Source organism: Tetrao urogallus (genome assembly GCF_951394365.1).
Source record: "Tetrao urogallus genome assembly, chromosome: 6".
Classification (NCBI taxonomy): domain Eukaryota; kingdom Metazoa; phylum Chordata; class Aves; order Galliformes; family Phasianidae; genus Tetrao; species Tetrao urogallus.
This window is the reverse complement of record NC_136819.1, coordinates 36112017-36135164: the sequence shown is the minus strand read 5'-3', so window position 1 is coordinate 36135164 and position 23148 is coordinate 36112017. Positions and strand designations below refer to the sequence as shown.

General features: G+C 39.1%; 1 protein-coding gene across 1 annotated transcript in view; it reads left to right on the top strand.

The window, feature by feature from the left end:
* Positions 1-1078: 1078 nt before the first annotated feature.
* Positions 1079-23148, top strand: part of SNX6 (sorting nexin 6) — a gene marked incomplete at its 5' end in the record, with an annotated part of 31691 nt that continues 9621 nt past the window's right edge. The window contains 11 exon segments of the mRNA XM_079537458.1: positions 1079-1123; positions 8278-8424; positions 9851-10003; positions 10005-10262; positions 10433-10483; positions 15752-15856; positions 16674-16784; positions 18428-18549; positions 20506-20629; positions 21997-22092; positions 22953-23058. Of these exon segments, the coding sequence (XP_079393584.1) occupies positions 1079-1123; positions 8278-8424; positions 9851-10003; positions 10005-10262; positions 10433-10483; positions 15752-15856; positions 16674-16784; positions 18428-18549; positions 20506-20629; positions 21997-22092; positions 22953-23058 (1318 nt within the window).

The following is a 23148-nucleotide window of genomic DNA, read 5'->3' as shown; positions in this document are numbered from 1 at the left end:
GATTTTGTGTCAGCATAACTAGGAGACAGGATTACTTACAGGCCAGAGCTAAGAAAGGCCAGCCCAAGCTGAAGGGGAATTGATTGCCAGCACTTAATTCTGGAGTTCCTCTGTCTTCAGTGCTCCACTTCAGAGATTGTATGGAGATGTTAAGTAAGAAATATGGCAGAGAGGTTCTTTTCTATGGGATGTGGAGGGAAAAATTTAACCTAAAGTTTTCTATCTTTGGTCAGTAACTGAGGCTTAGCCTGGTGCCTACCTTTGTCGTAAAGTACTGATTCTCTGGGTTGGGAAATTTCAAAGCATAAATTCCAAGAATAGCATTGCCTTAAATGGTGGGAAATGAACTGCACTGCAGGTTTGGTAAATCTGAAGGTTTTGTTCAGCCACTTAGTCATAGCTGCCCCCTCAAGTGAGAAATAACAAAAGGAATTTTTTGGAGAAGGTGAAACTAAAAAGCAAAATATAACTAAGTGAAACTGTATGAGTCCTCTAAGCCGTATAAAAAGAAGTTAAGGTAAAAGATTTCCCATTGTACAGTATTATCAAATGACATATCATACATAATGATATTAATGTAATCAGAAAGCCTCAATTGATTTTAATGGAAAAAACATTGATTTGCACCAGCAGAAGAACCGAGAGGAAAGAGGTGCATTTTTGACTGTCTTACTTATATGCTTGAAATAAATCTAAAATATAAACATTATTATCTTCCTTTATAGTTCCCTTATGCAGGTCACAAACAGACAGACACTGAGCCTTCAGTCTTTTGAATGGAGTCAAATATTGCACCGATGAAAAAAATGTTCTTGCTCATGTCACTCCATGTACCAGCAGGACCTGGCCCTACATACCACAGTTGCTGTGACAACTGTGGACAGATCTGAATACAGCAATTACCATAACATGGGTTATAGTAAATCACATCCCAAATTGATGTTCCGTATTTGTTTTTGTACACTGAAAAGGAAGTTCACAGCAACAGAAAGCATTTGCTGGGCTAGTTGTGTTGTGTGGTTCCCTGTCCCAGAGCCACCTGTGCAGCCCAGTGTGGTCACATGTAAAACAGTCAGCGATGCTGGCTTTCCTGCTCACCATCAGAGCTACCTACAGGATGCAAGTCAGTAAGTCAGAAGCTATGTGTTTAGAAAAACTAAAAATAAAAAAGTCAATGCTTTCCTTCTTCCCTTCCTGCTACATACAGTGAACAGCTGGGACAAAAGCAGCCTTACTAAGTGCTCACTTGTGTTTGAGCACAATTACAAAATTGCCATTCTAATTTCCATCAACAAAGATACAACCTGTCATGGTATTATACTGCCTGGGAATTGACTATGAAACTGTCTCAACTGAGTAAAGTGCTAATGAAGGTCTAAATGTTATCCCATTACCCCTCATTGCAGATAATAGCTTAGTTTGGTGAACACCATCAAACTATGCTGGCTAGAGGCTGACAAACACTTCTGTTGCTTATGCAGATCTCCATGGTGAGGTGAGCTGTTCTATCCCAGTGTGCACGGTGACAGACTCTGCATGGTCTGCCCAGCAGGGCCTATCCACCAGTGAGCACCACCAGGCCTTTATGAGCACCACAGCAAGACCTGCATGTATTCTAATTTGTTTTGCATGAGTCAGAGGCTGGTTAGAGGCCAGTGGTTAAAGACAGGTTAAATGGCTGGAGTCGCAATGCATTTTAGTGCCTCAGAAGTGGCACAGTAAGAAGGAAGGGAAAAAAAGTCTATTTCCCTGTTACAAGAGCATGGCCATTGATACCTCCCTGGTGCTGTTTCATGGTAGATCTCAATCTAGGCCTCAGAGTGCCATTAGAAAGATATTTCTCTAAATGTGTACCCCACATGCCCAGGCAATAGTGTACTTAAGGCTCCTGGGGTGGTGGGAATGATTCACGAATCCAAAGGAAAACCAACCCTTTTCTGGTGGACAGCCTGAACACTCACTGGATTTTTAAGCTCAGTACAAAATTACACTGGCCCTTGACAACACCTGTGGGAACCTCTGAAACTTTTCTTCATTTCAAAAGTCAGAGAGACAGTGCAGTGAGTCAGATAGAGTTGGCTTGTTTGGGAGCACGGGAAGCAGCTCAAGTGTGGCTGGTCACACAGCAGGAGTCTGTCCTTCAGCCTCTGCACTTACCCTGCACATCCTGCTGCTTTGCACCATCAATCGAGCTGAGCAGCCTCAAGGGGCGTTAAATCACAAGCAGACAGCTGGAAGTAAAACTGCAGTGAAGGCTGCCAGTGAGTGCTCTGTGCAGTGGCAGCGTAACCCATGCCTTTTATTGCAACGAGCTGCCCAGCACAACTTAAATTAACAAGCATCTGCATAGCTGTTTAGTCAGGAAAAGGGAATGCACAGGATATGCTTGGCTGGATAACGTCTGTGAGTCCTGACTTTTTTTCCTGAATAAGCCTCAAGTCAGTCCTAAGGCCTATGATGACAGCGTATGAGAAGAAATACATTTGGATGCAGTATTTTTTTTTTGTCTGGACCGCTGGGCAAGCAAGCAGTTGAGACTGTGGATGAAACATAGGATGCATTTTAAAGCAGCTGATCTCACGCACATGCGCTGTAAAATGAGTGTCACAATGGATTCTCCTGGAGATAGATCAGCTATGTCTCTGAGTCAGACATCATAGCATTTGAAAAGCTGCCTCTGGCCATTAAACGGTGTCTCAGCTGACTTGTTTTAATACTGGTTGATGGCACCTAGCAAACGTAGCATTTTCTCTGGTAAAATATATATCAGAAATAACATTGTGGTGTTTTTTTTTTTTTTTTCTTTTTTCTTCTTTTTACCCCTTAGTTTAGCTTTGGTTGTTTCAAATGAGATCTCTTCAATGAGAATAGCCAGATAAGTCTCCCTGATACATGCAGGAAGACAAAGGGCACCAAGGTACTGCTTGGCAACTTAATAGGTCTCACCATTCTCTTGTGCTGCAAGTGATGCTCTAATACTACTGACATTCATGTGATGTGCTAGGAGGTACGTCAGGTTTTCAGAGGAGAACTCAGAAGCAAAGTGTTTGGCAACCTGACAGGCTTTGAAGGATGCAACAATGACAAATGAGAAAGGGACTTATGATAAGTACACAAGGAGAACAGAAGACTGAACATAAGAATGAGAAAAAGAAAAGAGGCAGAAAGGGAATGAGCTAGGACTGATTACAGAGAGGACATGAAGGCTGGGAGTGAGGGGAGACATGTCATTCTGTGATCTGCTGGAAAGCACAGACAGCTGCCTGCAAGCAAGGCTGATAGAAACCAGGAATGGAAAGAAATGTAACAAAGAGAAAGAAACAGGCAGGTTGAAGTAGAAATGAGAGATTAGGAACAAAAAATAGTAAATGTTTAAAAAAAGAAAAGAAAAGAAAAAAAAAAGAGTAAGAATTACATGAAAAGTTAAAAAAAAAAAAAAAAGAAAAAAAAAAGGAGAAAAGGAAACAAAATAAGGAGCAAAAGTCAAAGAATAATGACTAATAGTCACCAGAAATAGGCACCTAGAAAGTGTCATTCAATCTGTTCTAGCAAAACAAGACGCACTGTGAAATCCTTCCTGATAGCCATTATTGTATCAGTGACAAGACACGACAAGAGCTGCTTTGTGCACCCAGCCTGGTGCTGCCCTGCTGTGGCAGAGCTAGCCTTTGAGGAATGACGTGCATGAGGTCACTGTTAGCTAATCTGCTTTCTATCCTTCTCAGTCACACTTTTATCAACAAGGCCTCAATTAAACTGAGATTTTTCTGAATCTCAGAAAATGTTTTAGTATTCCCTAGCAAGAATTATCACAGCTAGCCCTGATGGAAGCACTCCTGTAAATGGCCTTCTGGTATTTTTACCTCAGACTCATCAATACCTGAGATGAGAATAGTGGTAAAATTGCTTTGGAGAAGTCTCCCATAAAGTTCCTACAATTGCAGTTACTCATTAATAGGGTTAAGATTTTTTACTATGGGGTTGATATCTCAAAGCATTCATCCTGCCTTCAGCAACTCAGGAATTAAAACTGGCAGCTCTGAAACTAAAAAATCTAAAATGCAACATGGAAAAAGAAACTTTCTGGTTTCAGCTGTGATGTCAACAGAAAGGCTTTTCTGTTTCTGGTGTATTAATAAATGCAATTTTATTTTATTTTATTTTATTTTATTTTATTTTATTTTATTTTATTTTATTTTATTTTATTATTTATTTTGCCAAACTAGGGGCAAATAAAACTCTTACTATAGACCAAAGGGGAGGCTAGAAATTCCGGGTTTCTCTTAAAGAAAGACATATTAAGACTTGAGAAGAATGAAAAAAAAAAAAGAAAAGAATTATCTCAGAATATTCCCTGAAGTGTCCCACATTTCCATGTTTTAGATGTTTTAAAATAAGAAAGAAGGACTAGAGTTTAGGAAAAAGCTGAGTTCATTGGCTTTAAGTCCAAATTAGGGAGATGAAACTCTGTTCAGTCTACTGTTTTATTTGCAAACATTTCTATGCATCCCTGTGTCAGGAATGAAAGAACCTCTTCATGGTGACTCCTACACCCTATAGGAGTTACAGATAACACTGTCTAGTTATGTATCCTTTTACAATAATGTATTTGTGTAGAGGAATGATTGCCTACACTCTATTATAAAAGAGAGATGGTTAGGTTAGTAACAGAATGCAACCAAAGAAGAAAAACTCCTTCAAAATGTTCAGGGCTCAGGATAAACAATTTTTACCTCTGCTAGAAAATATATTCTTCTTACGTCTTCTTGGTGTTGGTTCATGGCAGGGTGAAAAATGAGGCATTAGGTAGTGCAAAATTCTTATTCAGTATAGCTCTATACAGGCATTTAGTCATTCATGGCAGACAAGTACAAAGATGGAATGTATCTATAATGCCACAAAAATTAACTTCAAAAATGGAAAAAGAAAAAGAAAAAGAAAAAGAAAAAGAAAAAGAAAAAGAAAAAGAAAAAGAAAAAGAAAAAGAAAAAGAAAAGAAGAGAAGAGAAGAGAAGAGAAGAGAAGAGAAGAGAAGAGAAGAGAAGAGAAGAGAAGAGAAGAGAAGAGAAGAGAAGAGAAGAGAAGAGAAGAGAAGAGAAGAGAAGAGAAGAGAAGAAAAGAAAAGAAAAGAAAAGAAAAGAAAAGAAAAGAAAAGAAAAGAAAAGAAAAGAAAAGAAAAGAAAAGAAAAGAAAAGAAAAGAAAAGAAAAGAAAAGAAAAGAAAAGAAAAGAAAAGAAAAGAAAGAAAAAGATTATTTTCCAGGGAAGAAGTGTAGAAGTGTTCTGAATTGTATTACAATGTATATGCATACATTTTCAGCATCTGTGGCAGAAGGAGGCCAGGATATTTACAATTGCAACAGTGTGGCTTTTCAGAATCCCTGCCATCTGAAGACATTTATATTATTTGCATACAGCCCCATAATGCACTGGAATTCACAGGAGTCTATTCCACACTGAGAAACATATATATATATTTTGATGGAAATTACTGTTCTTCATAGTGGCTAGAAGTTACTAGACGTAGACAATGCCAACCTATATTTTGTTTTCTTTTCTCTGTTCTTTCAGTTCTACAGCTCACATCCTCTTTGTGCTCATGAAGGACTATGATCAGTTTGGTAATTTTTTTTGGCTGTGGAGTGATCTATCTCCATAACAGGTAAAAAGTCTCCATTAATTACAGAGCTGTTTAGAGTGGATCTGTAATAAAATGTTGAAGCAATTTTTCTTCTTCAGGTTTAATCTTCTGAAAACATTACACTTAAAATCCCTACTTTTCCACAGAAATAAAAGGTAAATATTATTGTTATTGTTATAAAATGTAATTTTGTGCTCTTCCACAAAAAACAAAAAAACAAAACCAAAACAACAAAAATGCCACCAACAACACCCACTCACCTAATCAACCAAAATCAGTATGGCTTTATTGATATGGTTCCTTAAAACAGTTTCAGTTAGGAATAGAGAAACTTTATATCACAGAATCATAGAATCACCAAGTTGGGAACAGCCCTCTAACATCATCCAACCATTCACCTATCCCCAATGTTTCCCACTAAACCATGTCACTCAGTACAACACCTAAATGTTTTTTGAACACTTCCAGGAATGGTGAGTCCACCACCTCCCTGGGCAGCTCATTCCAGCCCCTGACCACTCTCTCAGACAAGTAGTATTTCTTAACATCCAACCTGAATCTCCCCCTGGCACAACTTGAGGCCATTCCCTCTAGTCCTATCGCTAGTTACACAGGAGAAGAGGTTGAACCCCACCTTGCTAACCTCCCTTCCAGTATCTGTAGAAAGCAATAAGATCACCTCTCAGCCTTCACTTGTCCAGACTAAACAACCCCAGCTTCCTCAGCCACTCCTCATAAGACTTGTGTTTCAGACCCCTCACAGCTTCACTGCCCTTTCCTGAACATGCTTCAAGGTCTCAATGTATTTCCTGTAGTGAGGGGCCCAAAACTGAGTACAGTACTCAAGGTGCAGCCTCACCAGTGCTGAATACAGAGAGATGATCACTCCCCTGCTCTTGATGACAATTCTATTTCTGATTGAAGCCAGGATGCCACTGGCCTTCTTGGACATCTGGGCACACTGCTGGCTTATGTTCAGCTGAGTGCTGACGAACATCCCCCAGGTTTATTTCCTCTAATGCCACTCTTCCAGCTACTCTGCCCCAAGCCTGTAGTGTTGCATGGGGTTGTTGCTGACAAAGTGCAGGAGCTAGTCTGCAAGAAATGAAGTATGTAAGAAAGTAAAATACTTTCATCTGAAAGATTAAACAAAAGGAGGAAACAATCAGTAAGATATAGGAAAGCTGACTTTGATGACCAGTTTGCTTGCAAATGTTTTATTGAACTCCACATGAACAATACAAGAGGTTATGTGAAGAAAATTGACAGTAAATAGGTTTAGAGATAGAAGTCAGGAAAATTTCTCAAGAGAGATAAGAGCAAGGAGAAGAGTTTCTCACACTTTTTGATGTATATAAGCTAATAAAAATATCAGAACTACTGCACTTGCATACATCAAATTCTTGCATTCATTGAATCACGCAATTGTTATTTATAAGGTACATATTGTACTACGTGACATGATGCCAAGGAGTGAAAAGTCTTGATATTTCTGCAGTGATTCTCTGAGAAAAGCCTAATATTTAAATTATGTGGCTTCTGGTTTTTCACGGATATCAGACTCAAATGATAATTGAAAAATCTCCGCCAAAAAGCATTCCTAAAAATATGTATACAGCACCATCTATTGACACTATGAGGCCTTACAGGTGAATATTTTAGGCACGCTGAAGGCCTGTTTTACAAAAGTGACGTAGTTTCCTCATTCGCATGGAATGATTGCCAGTTTTTTCCTATGGTCCTATAGACTCAGAATGATGGTGGTGATCCTTGATGCAAGAGTTTAACAGCTAAAAATGAAGCTGAATAAAACAGGGCAGTAGGGAGGAAAAATGAAGGAAAAAAAAAACAGTAAAAATGAGATATACAAGGAGTAGCTGAGTAGAAACAGTGCATGTCTGGGAGCAAATGTAAGATGTTCTTAGTAAAGGAAATTTTTGTTCTTAGTAAAGGAAATCATTACTGAGAACCCTGAGACTTCACTCTCTTCTGGCTTCAGACTTCTGCATCCTCCTTTGGGCCAGCTAAGCAGCTTATGAGTCAGTGCATCTTACTTACCAAAACAACTTTCTCTTCCTTTAGCCTGTGTCATTTTTCTGCTAGTTAGACTGGTCGAGCAGAGGAAGGGCCTGACTGAGATCAGAGCTGCTGCAAAGCTCCAAGGAGTATGGAGAGGGAAGGGAGGAACATGATGTTACTAAAGGGCTGTCAGATTACCCTGGCTATACTGTAATTTTACTCTTCCTGGGCTATATTTAGTTCATTGACCTGGTTTACTATTGCTCTGTAGACATATAGGAGTGTGTGCAAACAGGCAAGATGTAAATTCCCCAGGTGGGGTGAGCTGTCAGAGGAAACATAATGTGATCCTACAGCCTCAGTGAAGGAGTATTGAACTGGGCCTTAACAGCAGAGCACTGAGAAGACATAGTGTTCATCTCTAGTCTGCTAGCCCAGTAACTAGGATGTCCCCATGGCAGATGGAGACTTGCATTCAGCTCTTAGTTCCAGTTCTGCTAAATGATCCAACATCACTCATTTTTAACATTAGGCACACTGACCTTTCCAGACTTCACTCACATCTGTCCTAAGAGCTGTAGATCTTTGTAGACATAGCAACTTTTCTCCTGCCATGAGGATGCCACAGATCAGGCAGAGGAAAAGGAGATTGTGGCCCAACAAGCAAGCAGCAAGCATTGTGGTGTCAGCGGGGAGGAGCATGGGACACAAGTAGAGCAAGATAGGGAATGGGGATCAGTGCAGCACAAAAGATTGGTATCATGGGTAAGATTTCTGCTTCAGAGTTTAGGTGTCATTTTGTACTGAATACCTTCAAAGCCACAGTACTCCTGCTGTTTTGGGGTATGGCTTTTATTAGCTTCTGTGCCATCCAAGAACCATCTGAACTGTTTCCAGAGCTACACTGCAAAGGCATATAGCTTTATTTATTTATTTATTTATTTATTTATTTATTTATTTATTTTTGGTAGATGCTGCTAAGATGGTCATCCTGCTGAACTCATACCAGTCACTATGGATTCCTCAGCAATATGAACAAAGGAGTTGTCTTTTTTATTATTTGTAAAGCCTTTTCACAATTCTTTGACTGGAGCACTTTAGTTATACAATAATATATTAACAATTTAAAGAAATAAGGTAATTCTGTCACTGCACTAAGTTTTTCCAGAAGGTTAGATCATTGTTAAGTGGAGTGGTAGCACGGCACCGAGCACAGACTGTGCACAGAACAGGATGTTGTTGTATTTAAATAGAGTATTTAAATCTGGTATTTAAATAGAGATCACATACTGTTTCTCAGATTCCTGTAAAATGTTTTTAATTCTTTCAACCTGAGTAGTCAGCACTTTGGGTAACACTGCACATGCCTGTATCAACACAAAAATTGATGGAGCACATGAAAACTGTTTGAAGAATTCTGAATCACACCCAAGAAGCATCATAAAAGCATGGTAAAAGCATGGCAAGAGGCCTTTCCCCACACACTAAGAGAATTTCCTTTTTTCAAATTCTAGGCACATTTCTAAGTCCTGTGGAATGGCTGCAGGAATAGGATTCCTGCAGGTGTAGTTTCCTGATCGGCTCAGGCCCACCTGATCCTGTGGTGCTGCTGGAGGTGATGGTCCCGTTCCATTAGTGCTCACGTAGGTGTGGACTTGGCCGCATTGCAGAGTCAGCTAGGATAGAAAGCAGCCACTTGCTGCCAGGTTAATTTGCAGATGGATCAATTCCCTCATCTGCCTGCACACCCAGGGGTTGCTAACGTCCATACTTGCCACCATCTCTCAGCAACCGCACAGGCTCGGATCAGCATCGTAAAGCCCCACCCTGAGGCTATTTCTTTGCTGTTCTGGCTGATTCACCCACAAAGACAGCTCAGCCTTGGAGCCTTGCACTCAGCAGCCCTTTTCCTTGCACTGTTCCTTGCACTGTTCCTTGAACTGTTTGATTCCGGTGTTTTCCACAGTCATTCAACGAAGGGGCATTTATCAGTTCCGTTTCTTCATCTGAAAGAAAGGTAGCCGCCAGCCATACAATTGCCCGTAAACCAGAATAATGAACCGCTTTATTTCTAGTGCAGCATAATTGCACTATCATTTTCACATGTGCTCCCAGAAAAGTATGGTGCTGTGGAAGCCCGTCTCTTGTGGAAATTATGGCTACTGATGAAGGTCAGGGATGAGGCAGATAGCGCTGCCTGCTTCCAGAGATTTTGCTGCCTCTCTCCCTGAGCGTCCTTCTGAATTCTGCACGCGTGAACAAAGCCACGCTGCCATCAGCAAACCAAGCACAGGAAGCAGCGTGTGGAAGGGAGCTCGGCCAGCAACGCGTCAACCAGAGAGGAGAAAGGCGAAGGCACTGCGACAGGCCGCCGACGCTCTGCCAGCGGACCCCACATCCCACCACGGGCCTGCTGCCCCCGCCTCCACACAGCCCGCACGGCAAAGGGGGAGGGGCCGGCGGGGAGCGAGCCGCCCGCACCCACCGCTCCCTCGCGAGAGGCGCCACCGCCCCGCCCCCGCGCGCAGCCCCGCCTCGCCGCTGGGCTGCGGGCGGCCTGGCGGGGAGGGCCGGCGGCGGGAGCGCGGCGAGCAGCCATGATGGTGGGTGCCCGGGCGGCCGGGGCGGGGGTAGGGGCTGGGCGGGCGCCTTCGGCCGGTCGCTAACATGTGCGCTTTGTCTCTTCCCCATCCTGCCTTCCTCCCTCTCGCCGGCCTTGGCCCGCGCTTGTCCTCGGCACGCGCCGCCGCCTCCTCCTCCTCTTTGCGCCCAGCAGGAAGGCTCTGACGACGGCCCAGATTTCCTCTCGGAGGAGGATCGAGGTGTGAGTAACGCGGGGTGGCACTCGGGGAGCGGGGGCGGGTTTGGCCTCCGTGCCGCGGGGTCGAGGCCTGGGGCTGGGGCGGTCCCGGAGGAAGGCTTCCCCCGGGCGGGGTCCCCCGTGCGGGTGTTTTGCTGTGATTTGCCCTTGCTGCGGTCCCCGCGTTTCCAGGGGCAGCTGCTGGGGGCTTTTGTTGGAGAGCCGGGGCAGATCCGTGCGTGCCGCCGGGGCCGCGCTCGCGGTGCCTCCCCGCCCCCGCGCGGAGCCGGGCAGCGGGTCTGGGGTGTGCGGCCCTGCGTGGGGAACCACCGCAGCACCCTTTGCTCTCCTCAGGCCCCAGGGGTTCCCGTTCCCGTGGATAACAAAGGGACAGCATTGTAGGCTGGCATTGCCTAGTAAGCTCCTTATTGAACAGAAGTGCTGTTGTTGGGAGTGGATGCCACGGTGATGTTCCTTACTGAGAAAACACTTCTCTGACCTGCTCTTCTGGCCTCTGTTTGTCTTCTCACTATATCTGCTGCGTTCATCTTTAACTTCCATGTCTTGGTTAAGCAACAAATAGGCTAATCTGGTGCGGTTCATTCAGGCTGACCTATCAGGTGGTATCTTGAGAAGGACTGGGTGAGATAGGAGAGCAGCTGCTGGACAGAATGGCAGGGATTGACTTGGTTGCTGCTGCTCATTACAGGAGCTGTGTCTACTACATTGCTAAAGACACCAAATGTGAACAACTATGTATTGGCATGCACTCGTATCATGTATGTCATACTCAAACATCAAGCGTAATGTTCAGTACCTTCTGATTTTTTGACTGTAAGTGCGTGGTAGGAATTAACTGTATTCTGCATATCCTTATATATAGGCAAATAATGTTAGAGCAAGGGGGAGATGCTTTAAACTGAAAAAGGGAATATTCAGGTTAGATGCTAGGAGGAAATTTTTCACTCAGGCTAGTCAGGCATTGGCAGAGGCTGCCCAGAGAAGCTGTGGGTGCCCCATCCCTGGAGGTGCTCAAGGCCAGGCTGACTGGGGCCATGAGCAGCCTGAACTGGTGGGGAGCAGCCTTGTCCATGGCAGTTGTTGGGGCTGGGTGGATTTTGAGGTGCCTTGCAACCCAGACCATTCTGTGTTCCAATTCTTCAGCCCTAGTTTGGAGGGGGTTTGAATAATATTCCACGTGTGTTTTCTTTGGCAATTAGGAACAGCACTGAAGTGAATGATTAGGTTGTTTTTTGTCTGAGGATGTAGATAGAATGTGTAAAACTTTCTTGATTGTGTTTTAATTTTCCCTTTGAGGCCCCAAGTAGTCAGAGTTCACAAAGTAATTTTAAAGCCATTAGAAATCTCTTAGCAGTCTTGTTTGTGCTGTTGGACAACTTACATCATCTCAGTAGGCCAAGCACAGTCCTCTTTTTCTTTCTTTCCCTTCCTCTCACTCTAGCATCAAACACTGAGGAATTAAGGAGTGTCCTCTGTTCTCCAGTTTTGGTTTCTTATTTTCAGTCGTGCTTTTTTTTTTCTTCTTCACACTGCTCTGAAAATCCCTGGGTTTAAAGCATAGGCTGTTATCTGCGTTATTTTGATCGTGATACAGAAAACCTAATCGGAAGCAGCACTAGCAGTCTGTTCATGAATAGGTTTGTTGTGCTCTTATCTTCAAAGCCCTAACGTTTTTCTCAGCAGTAGTAAAAATAAACAGCAAAGAGCATTTTCCTAGTTCTGGTTTGTTGCCTTTCCCTGTTTGTGATTAAAAAATGGTCAATTGAATCTTTATTTGAAAGCGTGAATTACAATTTCTGGTTAATTAGCTTTCAGTTTTGGAAACAAGTATTCTTTCCTCCCTATAATTCAGAGATTAACAACTGTACTTTTAACTCTTCAGTACAGTGTTGGTCAGCTACAGTTGTGTTAAGTTTAATGTGAGGATGATGGGATGAAAGGAAAGCTGGAATTTATGCTGATGCCACATAAAACGAATTCTCTTAACAGTTGCATTATATCATATGGAGGAGACTTTTCTTGGTGATTGTAAAATAGAGCACTGAGAATTGTCTTTGAGGAAGTAGCAGTGGGTGGTCTGTAGAAGGAACTGTTTTTAAATAGTTTTCATAAAATGAGCTTGCTGGAACTGCTTTTCTAAATCTTGCTTAGGAAGATACTATTGAGTCCACTGAGAGTAACTCAGTTCCTGGTTGTGTTTTGTTGCATGATCTCTCTAATGTAAACAACAAGCATTTTAAAGGGGTGACATAGTATTGCTATACTAGAACTGTTTTGTGTATTTCATATCTGTATTTACCTCAGCTGACTTGGCTTATGCTCTTGTGTACTCATTTAGAGGAAGGGTTCTATGCCTTAGAGCAGGTCTGTTAGAAACTTGATGCTGCGGTGAGGCTTGGTGTTCCTCTGTTGTAAAGTATTGTTTATTTGTCTTGCCTTGGGTATTTATCTGCCTGTAAAGAATCAATTGAAGAAAGGATCCTTTGTCTCTAACCTTTTTGAAAGCTAAGGGCATTGTAATTAGTTACTGTTGTTGAAGGAAGACATTGCCTAAGAATGTAAGGTTTGGTTGTTTCCCTTGTCTTTACCAGCTTCTTTTTGTTATCATATTAAGTCTAATTGGTCCTTAAACGAGTACTTAGATGCTAAATCTTCTTCAATTGCACTGCATTCTCTTAGTGCTGTAACATCGATTAGCTCTGTATTTGGCTTCTGGCGTTTTCTAGACTTTGAATAAAAAAGGGACTTCATTTGTATAGCATAGGAAACTGCAAAGCAGCTGAATTAACTTATGTTTTTCAAGACATTCAGCATAAGTGGAGAGCATGTATTTAAGCATAGAATGATTGTGCTGTGTTGTATTGGATTCAGGAGGGAGGGAAGAGAAAGGAGATGGAGGGACTTGTCCCACCCATATTTCTCTCCAGAATTTAAAATAGTTTCATTTTGGTCCAAATCAAACTTTGGAAAGTTTTGTAGCATTTTGTTTTCATTTCCTATTCTGTTCATAACTCAGAAGCTATCAGTTGGTGGCAGCGTTCTTTTGGAGTAGCGATGAGAGATTGCGTAAGTTTGTTGTGTGATGATGTTGTGATTTTAATTCCCAGTAATACAATATGAGGGGTTGTGTCATATGAATAAATTTAGAGTTTTTCAACTCTGTGATTGTCTTTGACACCTTTCATTGAATGCTTCATTACCATTGCAGATGAAAACGTTCCCTGTTGGCAGTCGGGCTGCATGGCATAATTTAACATGTGATTAAAGTCTTCAGGATCGTTACAACTTAACTCAGTATAAATCAAACAATTAGTCTTTTAAAAATGTGTGCTGTGAGTGGAGTTGTCATGGTTAAGGTTGTTCTTCCTTTTCTCAGTGCAGATGAGAATTTCATTTTGAATGTTGTAAATAGTGCAAATGGTCCCATAGGAAATGCTGCTCTAGATGCTGCATAACTCTAGTAACAAATATGAAGAGCTGTTTTACAGAGTTGTAGAATTTTGTACTTTACCATTTTTTTTAGAAAGGAGAACAAAATGTTTTAATAGAAATTGTTATGACCTCTGGAGGAATAATAATTAAAAAAAACAAAACACAAAACCAACAGCATTGGAATAATCCAGATTATTTTCTGAGAGTACACAGCTGTGCTTCTTCTGTGGGACTGGAGAAGAACAAACAGTGCATCAAGCAATGTAACCACTAAAAACTTTCTTACAAGCTGGGAAATTGTGGTGTCTAATAAGGCCGAGTTTGGTATGTCAGATTATATTTTTCTTTCCTAAATTAGATCTAAAGGACTTCAGAAGCGCAGTAGGAGCTGAGAGATTCTGCTTTATAGATGTGATCTGCAGTGGGTCACTGCATGCTAATGTCACATCTTTGTGTGAGGCAGTAGCCTCTGAACTTGAGAAAACAAAACAAAAACCCCTATGTCATGTGTGGGAATGTATCACTGTGTAATCACTTCCAGCTTTGCTTTGAGCAAGGAAATTCTGGTGAACCAGCCTTGCAGGGTACTCTAGGCTGTATGATGGCTTAGTTTAATACAGTAATTGTAAGCTCAAGTAGTCTGATTGCTGCTGCATAAGGAGTGGAGTTGTTCATGCACTGAGGGCAAAGTGGGAGCTGGCCACTGAAATTTGCAACAGGTTTAAGATAACTGATGGGAAACTAGATGTGGTGGTTGATGCTTCCGTCCTGATGCTGTTCCAGCATGTTGCAGAGTTCCCTTCAAAATTTCCTTGTGTGCAGCCTTTGTGCTGCACGTTACTGGTAATTAATGCATTTTTGTACTTGAGTGCAGACTTCAAAATGCGTTCCTGAGAAATCTTATTGGAAAAAGTGCAACTTTGTATGGAAAAGCACTTTTATATTGAAGAAGTTGGTATTTCTATAAATAAGTACAACATCAAAGGAAACCGTTTCAGTAAAAAGTGAACATCGCAAGCATGAGACTGAAATAATTTCTGGCAGTGCAATTGCAGAAAATTTCTGATTTTGCCTTAGTAGTTGTAAAAATATTCAGAATGTTGGTTGCTCATGACTGAAATTGTTGTGGGACAGATTGCTCTAGAACAGCAAGTAAGGTGAAGTCGGTTTGACTGAGTAGTGGTGAAGCCTTCAGTCTAGTTACTGCCAGGCATTGCCTCTTCTGATCACTGTGCTCAGGTAGTTATCTTCTTTTTCTGTATTTGATTGTCTTGCTGTTTTCTTTCATGACTTGAATTATATTGTGGGAGTTCAGATTTCATGTCCAGTGGAAAAAATAAAAAAAAAAACAGGGATTCCTAGTCTTATTGCCATTTCTTATGCTGTTTTTCAAGAGATTATCTTATTTTTTTCAGAAAAAAAATATGTCCAAAAGGACTTAGCTCTGTGAACTTCAGAGGATTTTTTTTTTTTTTTTTTGATTGTTTGTTTTTTGTTTAGCACTTTTGATCTATCTGGGGCATCTTAAACAAAAGAATGGTGTAAGACAATGTGAGCAAACCAGCTCTTTAATAGCTCTTCCTTCTTTGAAATATAGGGCCACTTTTTTTCTTAAAGGAGCCTTTATGACTCTTAGTTACTTCTTTACATGATTTATCTTTACATGATTATTTAATGTTGCTCTTTTAAATGAATTATTTTCATAATTCTTTTAAAGGTGTTTGTCACGTTAGATTGGGGCTCCTCTAAAGGAAAGTATAAGGGAAATGCAATTAACATGTTTGTATGTTTAGCTGATATATATATATTTAAGCTAATAGGTTCTTTCTCTTTGTTTAGCTTAGAGCAATAAATGTTGATCTCCAGACTGATGCTGCTCTGCAAGTGGATATCTCAGATGCACTCAGTGAGAGGGACAAAGTGAAGTTCACTGTCCATACAAAGGTAAAAGCCTGGGTTTGTGCATTGAGCATTTTCTTAATTATAAAAAAGAAAACTACTTAAGCTGTTTAGGAAGCAACTGTAAAATATTCCAAAGCAGATGAGAGAACAGCATTATTTCATGTTTAAGAGACCATGTAGTAATGATGCTCAAAGAAATGATGACAAAAAATGGAAGTTAAAAATAAAAGTATGGAATAAAGTAACATTCTTTTTTTGCACTGGTGTGTTATCATATGATTTCTATGCCTATTAATCAGCCTATTTGTAGGTAGAATCTTTGATAAACCTCAGTATTTTTCAGAGTAGTTTTTTTACTTAGACTAGACATGGTTTCAAATTCTAAAAATACATTTCATAATGGAATTGTATTCAAGAGTCATTTTTAGTTACAGCTTGTATTGACTTCTTTTTGTAAACTTGTTGGTTTATTGAGTGCGGAATCACAGAATAGTTGAGACTGAAGATGATCTCTTGAGATCACTTAGTCCTTTCTCCTCTCCCTACTTCCACCATCAAATGAGAGTGAAGCAGAGCAGGTCTCTTAAGGTTTGTCCAGTTGAATTTTGAATATCTTCAATGGTGAAGATTGCATAGTTTCTCGGGGCAAGCCATTCCAATTGTTTGATGCACTAATTGAGATGGGAGTAATTACTGCTGTATGAATTTTTGGTAAGATGCTTATCTTGATGCTTGAGTTATTACTATTATTATTTTACAGGGATATACTTCGATATTTTTTTCAGGATTCTTTTAATATAGTAATGAAAAGCTGTTCTCTGTTGTTGTTTCGTAACTCTTCCTCCTTTTCGCTTTCCAGAGCTCCTTACCAAATTTCAAACAAAGTGAATTTTCTGTTGTTCGGCAACATGAAGAGTTCATTTGGCTTCATGATTCCTTTGTGGAGAATGAGGATTATGCTGGCTATATTGTAAGTATGACAGTTACTTTGTTTTACGTGTGTTGGTTTCTGTGGGCATGAGGAGTACTCAAGGCTGCTTTTACATCTGATGGAAACAGCAGGTGTTTGTTCCTACTAAAACAAGATCAGATGCTTTACTACTTCATTTTATACAATTACACAAAATTTATGTTTAAAGCAAATTTGGAGGAAAATCACTATGGTTGTCTTTTAATACTAAGGAGTTAGTAGCTTAATCTATATATCCTTTATCTATTAATCTATATATCCTAGCATATTTTTGCTCTACAGTATTGAAGTGTGGGAGACTGTATAACTTGGTGATATTGTTTTTGTAAGCTAATGTTTAACTTAGCTGAGAGCTTCATGTTGCCTTTGTTTTATCTGCAATGGCAGAGTGCAGTAACTGAGCACTAGTAATTAGGCTTTTTCAGTTTCCATTTTGAAGATCAGAATGACTTTACCATAAAACAGTTTGAGGGGGAAAAAAAACGAAATCCCCTCCAAAAACCTTCTAGAAATACAGATCACATTAATACATAAGTTAACAACTTTAACATGTTTTGTTGTTTATTTTATGCGTCCGAGGAAGATATGTCCTCAAAGTAGTCACCTTATGATGGGATGCCTCTTCATACTTTAATTACGGATAGAAATACTTACTATCCTGGTGTGAAAGTTAGGTATTTGTGTTTGGGTGAGATTACCCATTGATTCAGTGTGTATTTTTAATGTGTATTTCTAATTCACTAATGATTACAATTATAATCTGTGAAGTCATACTATTCTTGAGCTAATCTTTTTTAGTAAGAGGTATTGGGAGTGAGTGGGCTTTGATCTCTAGCAACTAGTTTTCAACAGTTTTCTGAGTAAATTCTGAATTTTGCTAGTTCTGTAATTCATGTAATGCAAAAATATCAGCGAACTTAAATTTGAGCACATTTTAGCTTTATTTGTTCTATTTCTCATTATTCATAGCAATTCAGGATCAGTTTGCAGCGTTTTTTCTTTCAATACTGTTATGACAATAACCTGGGGACTTGTTTGTTATATGCTTTGTTATTTCAACAGATGTATCTTTAATGTCAGCAGTGCCACAGGAAAAAACTGGTTCCTGCAAGCAGCACAGAATGTGGGGTTTTTTTTTTTTAATTTAATAATTTTGAGAGTTATAACTGGTGTGAAAGAGACTGTAGAATTCTTTCTTTCTTTCTTTCTTTCTTTCTTTCTTTCAAGAAGAAACAATCCATACCAAATAAACCAAAACTGATGATAAAAGGAAATACAGAACAGTCTGAGCGCAGCCATCTGCAGCCCAAAACTGCACCCTGCGTTCGATGCTTTGGTCTTTTTTTTTTTTTTTTTTTTAATTCCTTGCATTGGGAAAGCTAGGTATTGCTTGAATTCTGTTGTAATTAAACTACAAAAGCCATTTAGTTAGCTCTTGAGTAATCTTCAAGGACATTTGGTGAAAGTTGGCACGCTAATTCCAGATACCTAACTCATTCATGAGAGGATTTATCCGTAAATGCCTTAATAAATGACAAGAGAGCCATATATTAAAAAGCTGCAGGAACCCTTCTCAGGCAAATAGTATCCAGTCAGTAATGGAACAAAAGTTGAACGAATTTAAAAAAGTTACTTGTTTCTAGATTCCACCAGCACCACCCAGGCCTGACTTTGATGCCTCAAGGGAAAAGTTGCAGAAGCTTGGAGAAGGAGAAGGATCGATGACTAAGGAAGAATTCACCAAGATGAAACAAGAACTGGAGGCGTATGTAGACTTGATTACTACCTTTTTTTTTCCCTTCAAATTTTAGTGCTGTTGGCTGTCCCATATTTCTGATTTCACTGCAGTGGTTCTCTGTGAGATAAAAGCTTGAAAATCAAGTTGCTACATAACCAAGGTTATCTTAGTGATCATGATCAGAGCCATTAGGAAAATTCTAGAAATCACTGCTTAGAAATTATGACTATTTCACGGACAAGCTTCTGAAACGGGAAGAAAGTCAGCTTGTTCTTGAGAATTCTTTTATAAGGAAAAGATAAACAACAGCCTAGTTAGATCCCTTTCTTCACAGAGCACTTGGAAAGGGAGGAGGTAGCCCATGTCTTTTTTATTTCTGTGTTCCCCATTCATTCCCCAACAAACAATAAGTTCTATGCATATAGTAATTGAACTAGGGATTTTTGCGTGTGGTTGGTATTGTAAACGTAGATACCAACCTTCTGTTCCCTAAGAAATACAGGAAGCAATTACTAGAAAATCTTTTTTTCTTGAAATTTTTTTTTTTTTTTTTTGCACAATGAGAATATACTTCCTGAAAATAGCATCTTCACATACTGCCAATTTAGCATGTACTGAAACATTTGAACTTAGTTGTCTTGTTCTGTGTTGAGTTACGCAGTAAAGTTTCTCCTGGCTCCTTCTACTTTCCTTGTCATGCACTCACTTCTTTGATCTTTTTTCCTGTCATTGGTTTCAGTTTTCAAGTGTATATTTACACTGCTTCTAGACTGCTTCTATCAAGAGCTCTGAATTGGCAAGAGAGGTACATAGAACTCTTAGAACTGATGTTTTCTCTCCAAATGCCAGCAGCTGTGAGCAAATATCTTAAAACTCCGTGTTAGTGTTGCATACCACATAATTTATAGCAGAGTAGATATACACTTCATATACAGAGAACTGGAAATTAGTAAAACACTACATTTTAAAGAATCTGGTTTTCCAGCGGCCCTGATCATGATTCTCTTGTGGTCTGGTTAGGGGTTGGATAACACAGAAAACTTTGAGTTTCTTCTGCCACCTCCATCCTCTGCATCCTCCTTTTTTGTCTTCACTGAATGACTACTACTCTCACTGAGATCAAACATCTCCCAACACTGGCCCTGCTGGTTTGCTGGTATGTAAATCTTAACCTCCTCACACATAGTGGAAGCAAAAGTATTATCATTTCACTATTTTCCCTCAGAATGGGGAAAAGGGCCCCTTCCTTGTTTCTAGAAAAGTTGCATCTTACTGATTGAATTTGCAGAGCAAGAAGAATTTTAGAAAACTTGTATTAATAAAAATGCCATCCTCTTCATTAAATCACAAACGAGTATTTCCTTGAGTTGGTTGATCTGAACAACTACATAACTGTAAAGGTTAAATGTGATTGTTTTGGTTGTACTTACCAAAGGCACTTAATTTCACTTTTAGAGCCACAGTGAAGCAAGACATCCATGTAAGAATCTGCCTAAAAAAAAGGCTAAATCATCATGGAATAAGAGGCTGCTATTTAAAGAGCTAACCAAATGATTTGAATGTTTAAGTAAGGAAGGAGGGTGCAAATAGGCAAGGGGATGGAGATGGGGAGGAAAGAAATTATGCGTCTGCTATCTACTAACTATCTCAATTTCTTGACTTTTGTGAAAAGGCACAATTGAAATTACATTTGCAGCAAACCTATCCGTGTTAGTCTTAAAAGTTAGATTGTATTTGAGTCTTCTTTAAAAATCTATCAGTAATATGTTAGGGCTTCAAATTTCCCCCTCATATTAACATTATACTATTTGTTTTTATATGTGTGTCTTTATATATATAAATATACAAAAGTATCAGAATGATAACCTCTACTACTTAAATTTTGTGTCCTTACTGAGGATCTCTTAAAGCTTCTTATTGGGCTTACCTCAAATTTTATTGCTTCAAGTGAAATTCTTAGTCTCTCTTATTTTTTGTTTTCAGCGAATATTTGGCAATATTCAAGAAGACGGTTGCAATGCATGAAGTGTTCTTGTGTCGTGTGGCTGCACATCCTATTTTGAGAAAGGATTTAAATTTCCATGTCTTCTTGGAATATAATCAGGACGTGAGTATTGAAAACTAGATTGCTGGCAAGAAAAATCAAGATGTACTTTTATGGTGGTGTGGAAAATTGATTAAGAAAGCGTTACCTCCTGGAGCAAATTGCATCAGTTCCTTGACGTATTTGTATTTTAAGTTGCAAGTTCATTAATGTCTGTAGGAGTTAATTCTGCTGCTGCCTGGGCAACCAAATACTCTAGTGTCAAAATAAAAAATATTAGTGGGAATCTATTATGTTTTGGATTAAAAAGATTAGCTTTTGGTGGTGATTTCCCATGGTGTTATAATTGTCTGTTCCTTGACTGAAACTTGGGATGGGGTGTGGAGTTGGTGTAAAAACAAAAACAAAACAACAAAAACAAACAAAAAAACACAAAAAAACACATAAATTTTTCAGAATTTAGAACAATGGTTTAAATTCTGTTGCAAAAGAATTTACAAAACCAGAGGATTTCTCCTGAAGCATTATGATAAAGAAAGCTCCTCCTCCTCTCTTTTTTTTTTTTTTTCTTTAAATAATGTCGGTGAAACTTTAGTTTTTTTTCTGGAGATGTAGATTCTGTGGCTATCCATAGAATCTTCTGTTATTTTATATATTGAGTTATGTTATATACTGAGTTACTATCTGAGTTGATTGAAAGAAATCTGTCTGAGTTCATAGTAGCTGCTTGGTGTTAGAGTTGGTGGTTGCTCATTCTGCAAATGTATTTTAGTTGCTTTTTTAAAATTGCAGAAATCAACATTGAATGTTGGAATAGAAATCTTGACAAATATTGGTTCGACTGAATACGTACTTACCTTCAAGATGTGTTACAGAGAATCCTCTTGCTGTTTGACTTAGAAATACCAGCTTTTTAAGGAACCCATCTTTCTTATACTTGACAAACTTAGATAGGAAGAAAAAGCGTGAATAGACTGAAACCAACATTATCTTCAATGCACTGAGGGATTAATGCTTCTTGTTTCTCAAAGTGAGAGACTTGTCATTCTACACTCAGAAGAGCAAAATCTGGTAATAGAAGTTTAACTCAGGTTATACTATGCATGATGAGTATTGTATTATTGATAAGTGACACGTGTGTGTCGTTAATTTGGTGTCATATATATTTGCTAGAATATTGCTGAATTTTCTTTTATTTAATGGAAGAATATGGTAGGTATAAAGGACAGTAGTAAATCAGAGTAGTCTGATTCTGGGTGCATGGTGGTCTATTTCCTTTAATGCAGAGCTCAGTTAAGTAGAGAGCAGGAAAACTGGTTTAGAAGCAGCAAGCTTTGGTATGTCTTTATATATCTAGAATTAAAAAAAAAAAAAAGCTACTATTGCCTCCAGCAAAAGAAGTAACTTGATATATGAATTTGTTTTTTCAGTTGAGTGTTCGTGGGAAAAATAAGAAAGAGAAACTGGAAGACTTCTTTAAAAATATGGTGAAATCAGCTGATGGTGTCATTGTTTCAGGAGTAAAGGTAGTTGCTGCTTAATGTATCAAGATTAGAAATGTATTAACATTGTCTTTCTCTTTCAACATTTCCTAATGTTGAAATAGTGTTTTTATAACTAAAATTCTGCAGAAGCTGTTTTTTGGTCTTTTTTTTTCTTTTTTCTGATATTAACTTTCCATTTGCAAGCAAATTAATGGAAGCTGAAGTTCCTAGTAATAAAATCTTGAATTTCAAATTTTCTGGACAGAGGGTATAACACTGGATTAATTATGAGATGGAGAAAAAAATATGAAGTTAAAATAACCAGCAGTGGTTACTCAAAAAGCATGTTGTTCAAAGCCTGTATTGTAGTCTATTAGGTCTTATTGAGTATCCGTGCTATTTTAGAGTTCTACTTTAAGCCACACATCTTAAAAGGTAATATAGTAACAATTTAAATTTACCTACATTTGCAACCTTAAAAGAAATCTGCCATAAAGGTCAGTGCTGCAAGTTTGTATTGTCTGTATTGTTACCATTTCATTTGCATGATTGAGTTATCTTACTATTCCATCCTGCCTGTTTCTTGGTTAGTGTCCTTGATTAGGTACTTGACATTTATCCTGTATTTCTATCAACAAAGTGATCGGTAGTAGTGAACTGATTTTCTTCGCTTCTGGTTTAGTTACTTAGACCTTTGAAATGCTTGTTACAAATTTGTAATAAAACATGAGATCATGATTAAATAAGTAAGGAGGAAAACAGTTTACGTGAATGTTTTGGATAAACATAGATTTCATGTCACAGTAACAGCAGTATATCCGCATTCTCTCAGTGCGATTTGCACTGTACAGAATGAGTGAAATCTGAGGTTTTTTTAAATCGTCTTTTTTTTTTTTTTCCAGGATGTGGATGATTTCTTTGAACATGAAAGGACATTCCTTGTAGAATACCACAACCGAGTCAAAGATGCTTCTGCCAAATCTGATAAAATGACAAGATCACATAAAAGTGAGTTATTTTTTCTGAAGGAGAGCTGTTCTAGAATACACAGAAATGATTTGTGAGGAGCAATAGTTTTTACTTTTTAACAAGAAAAGA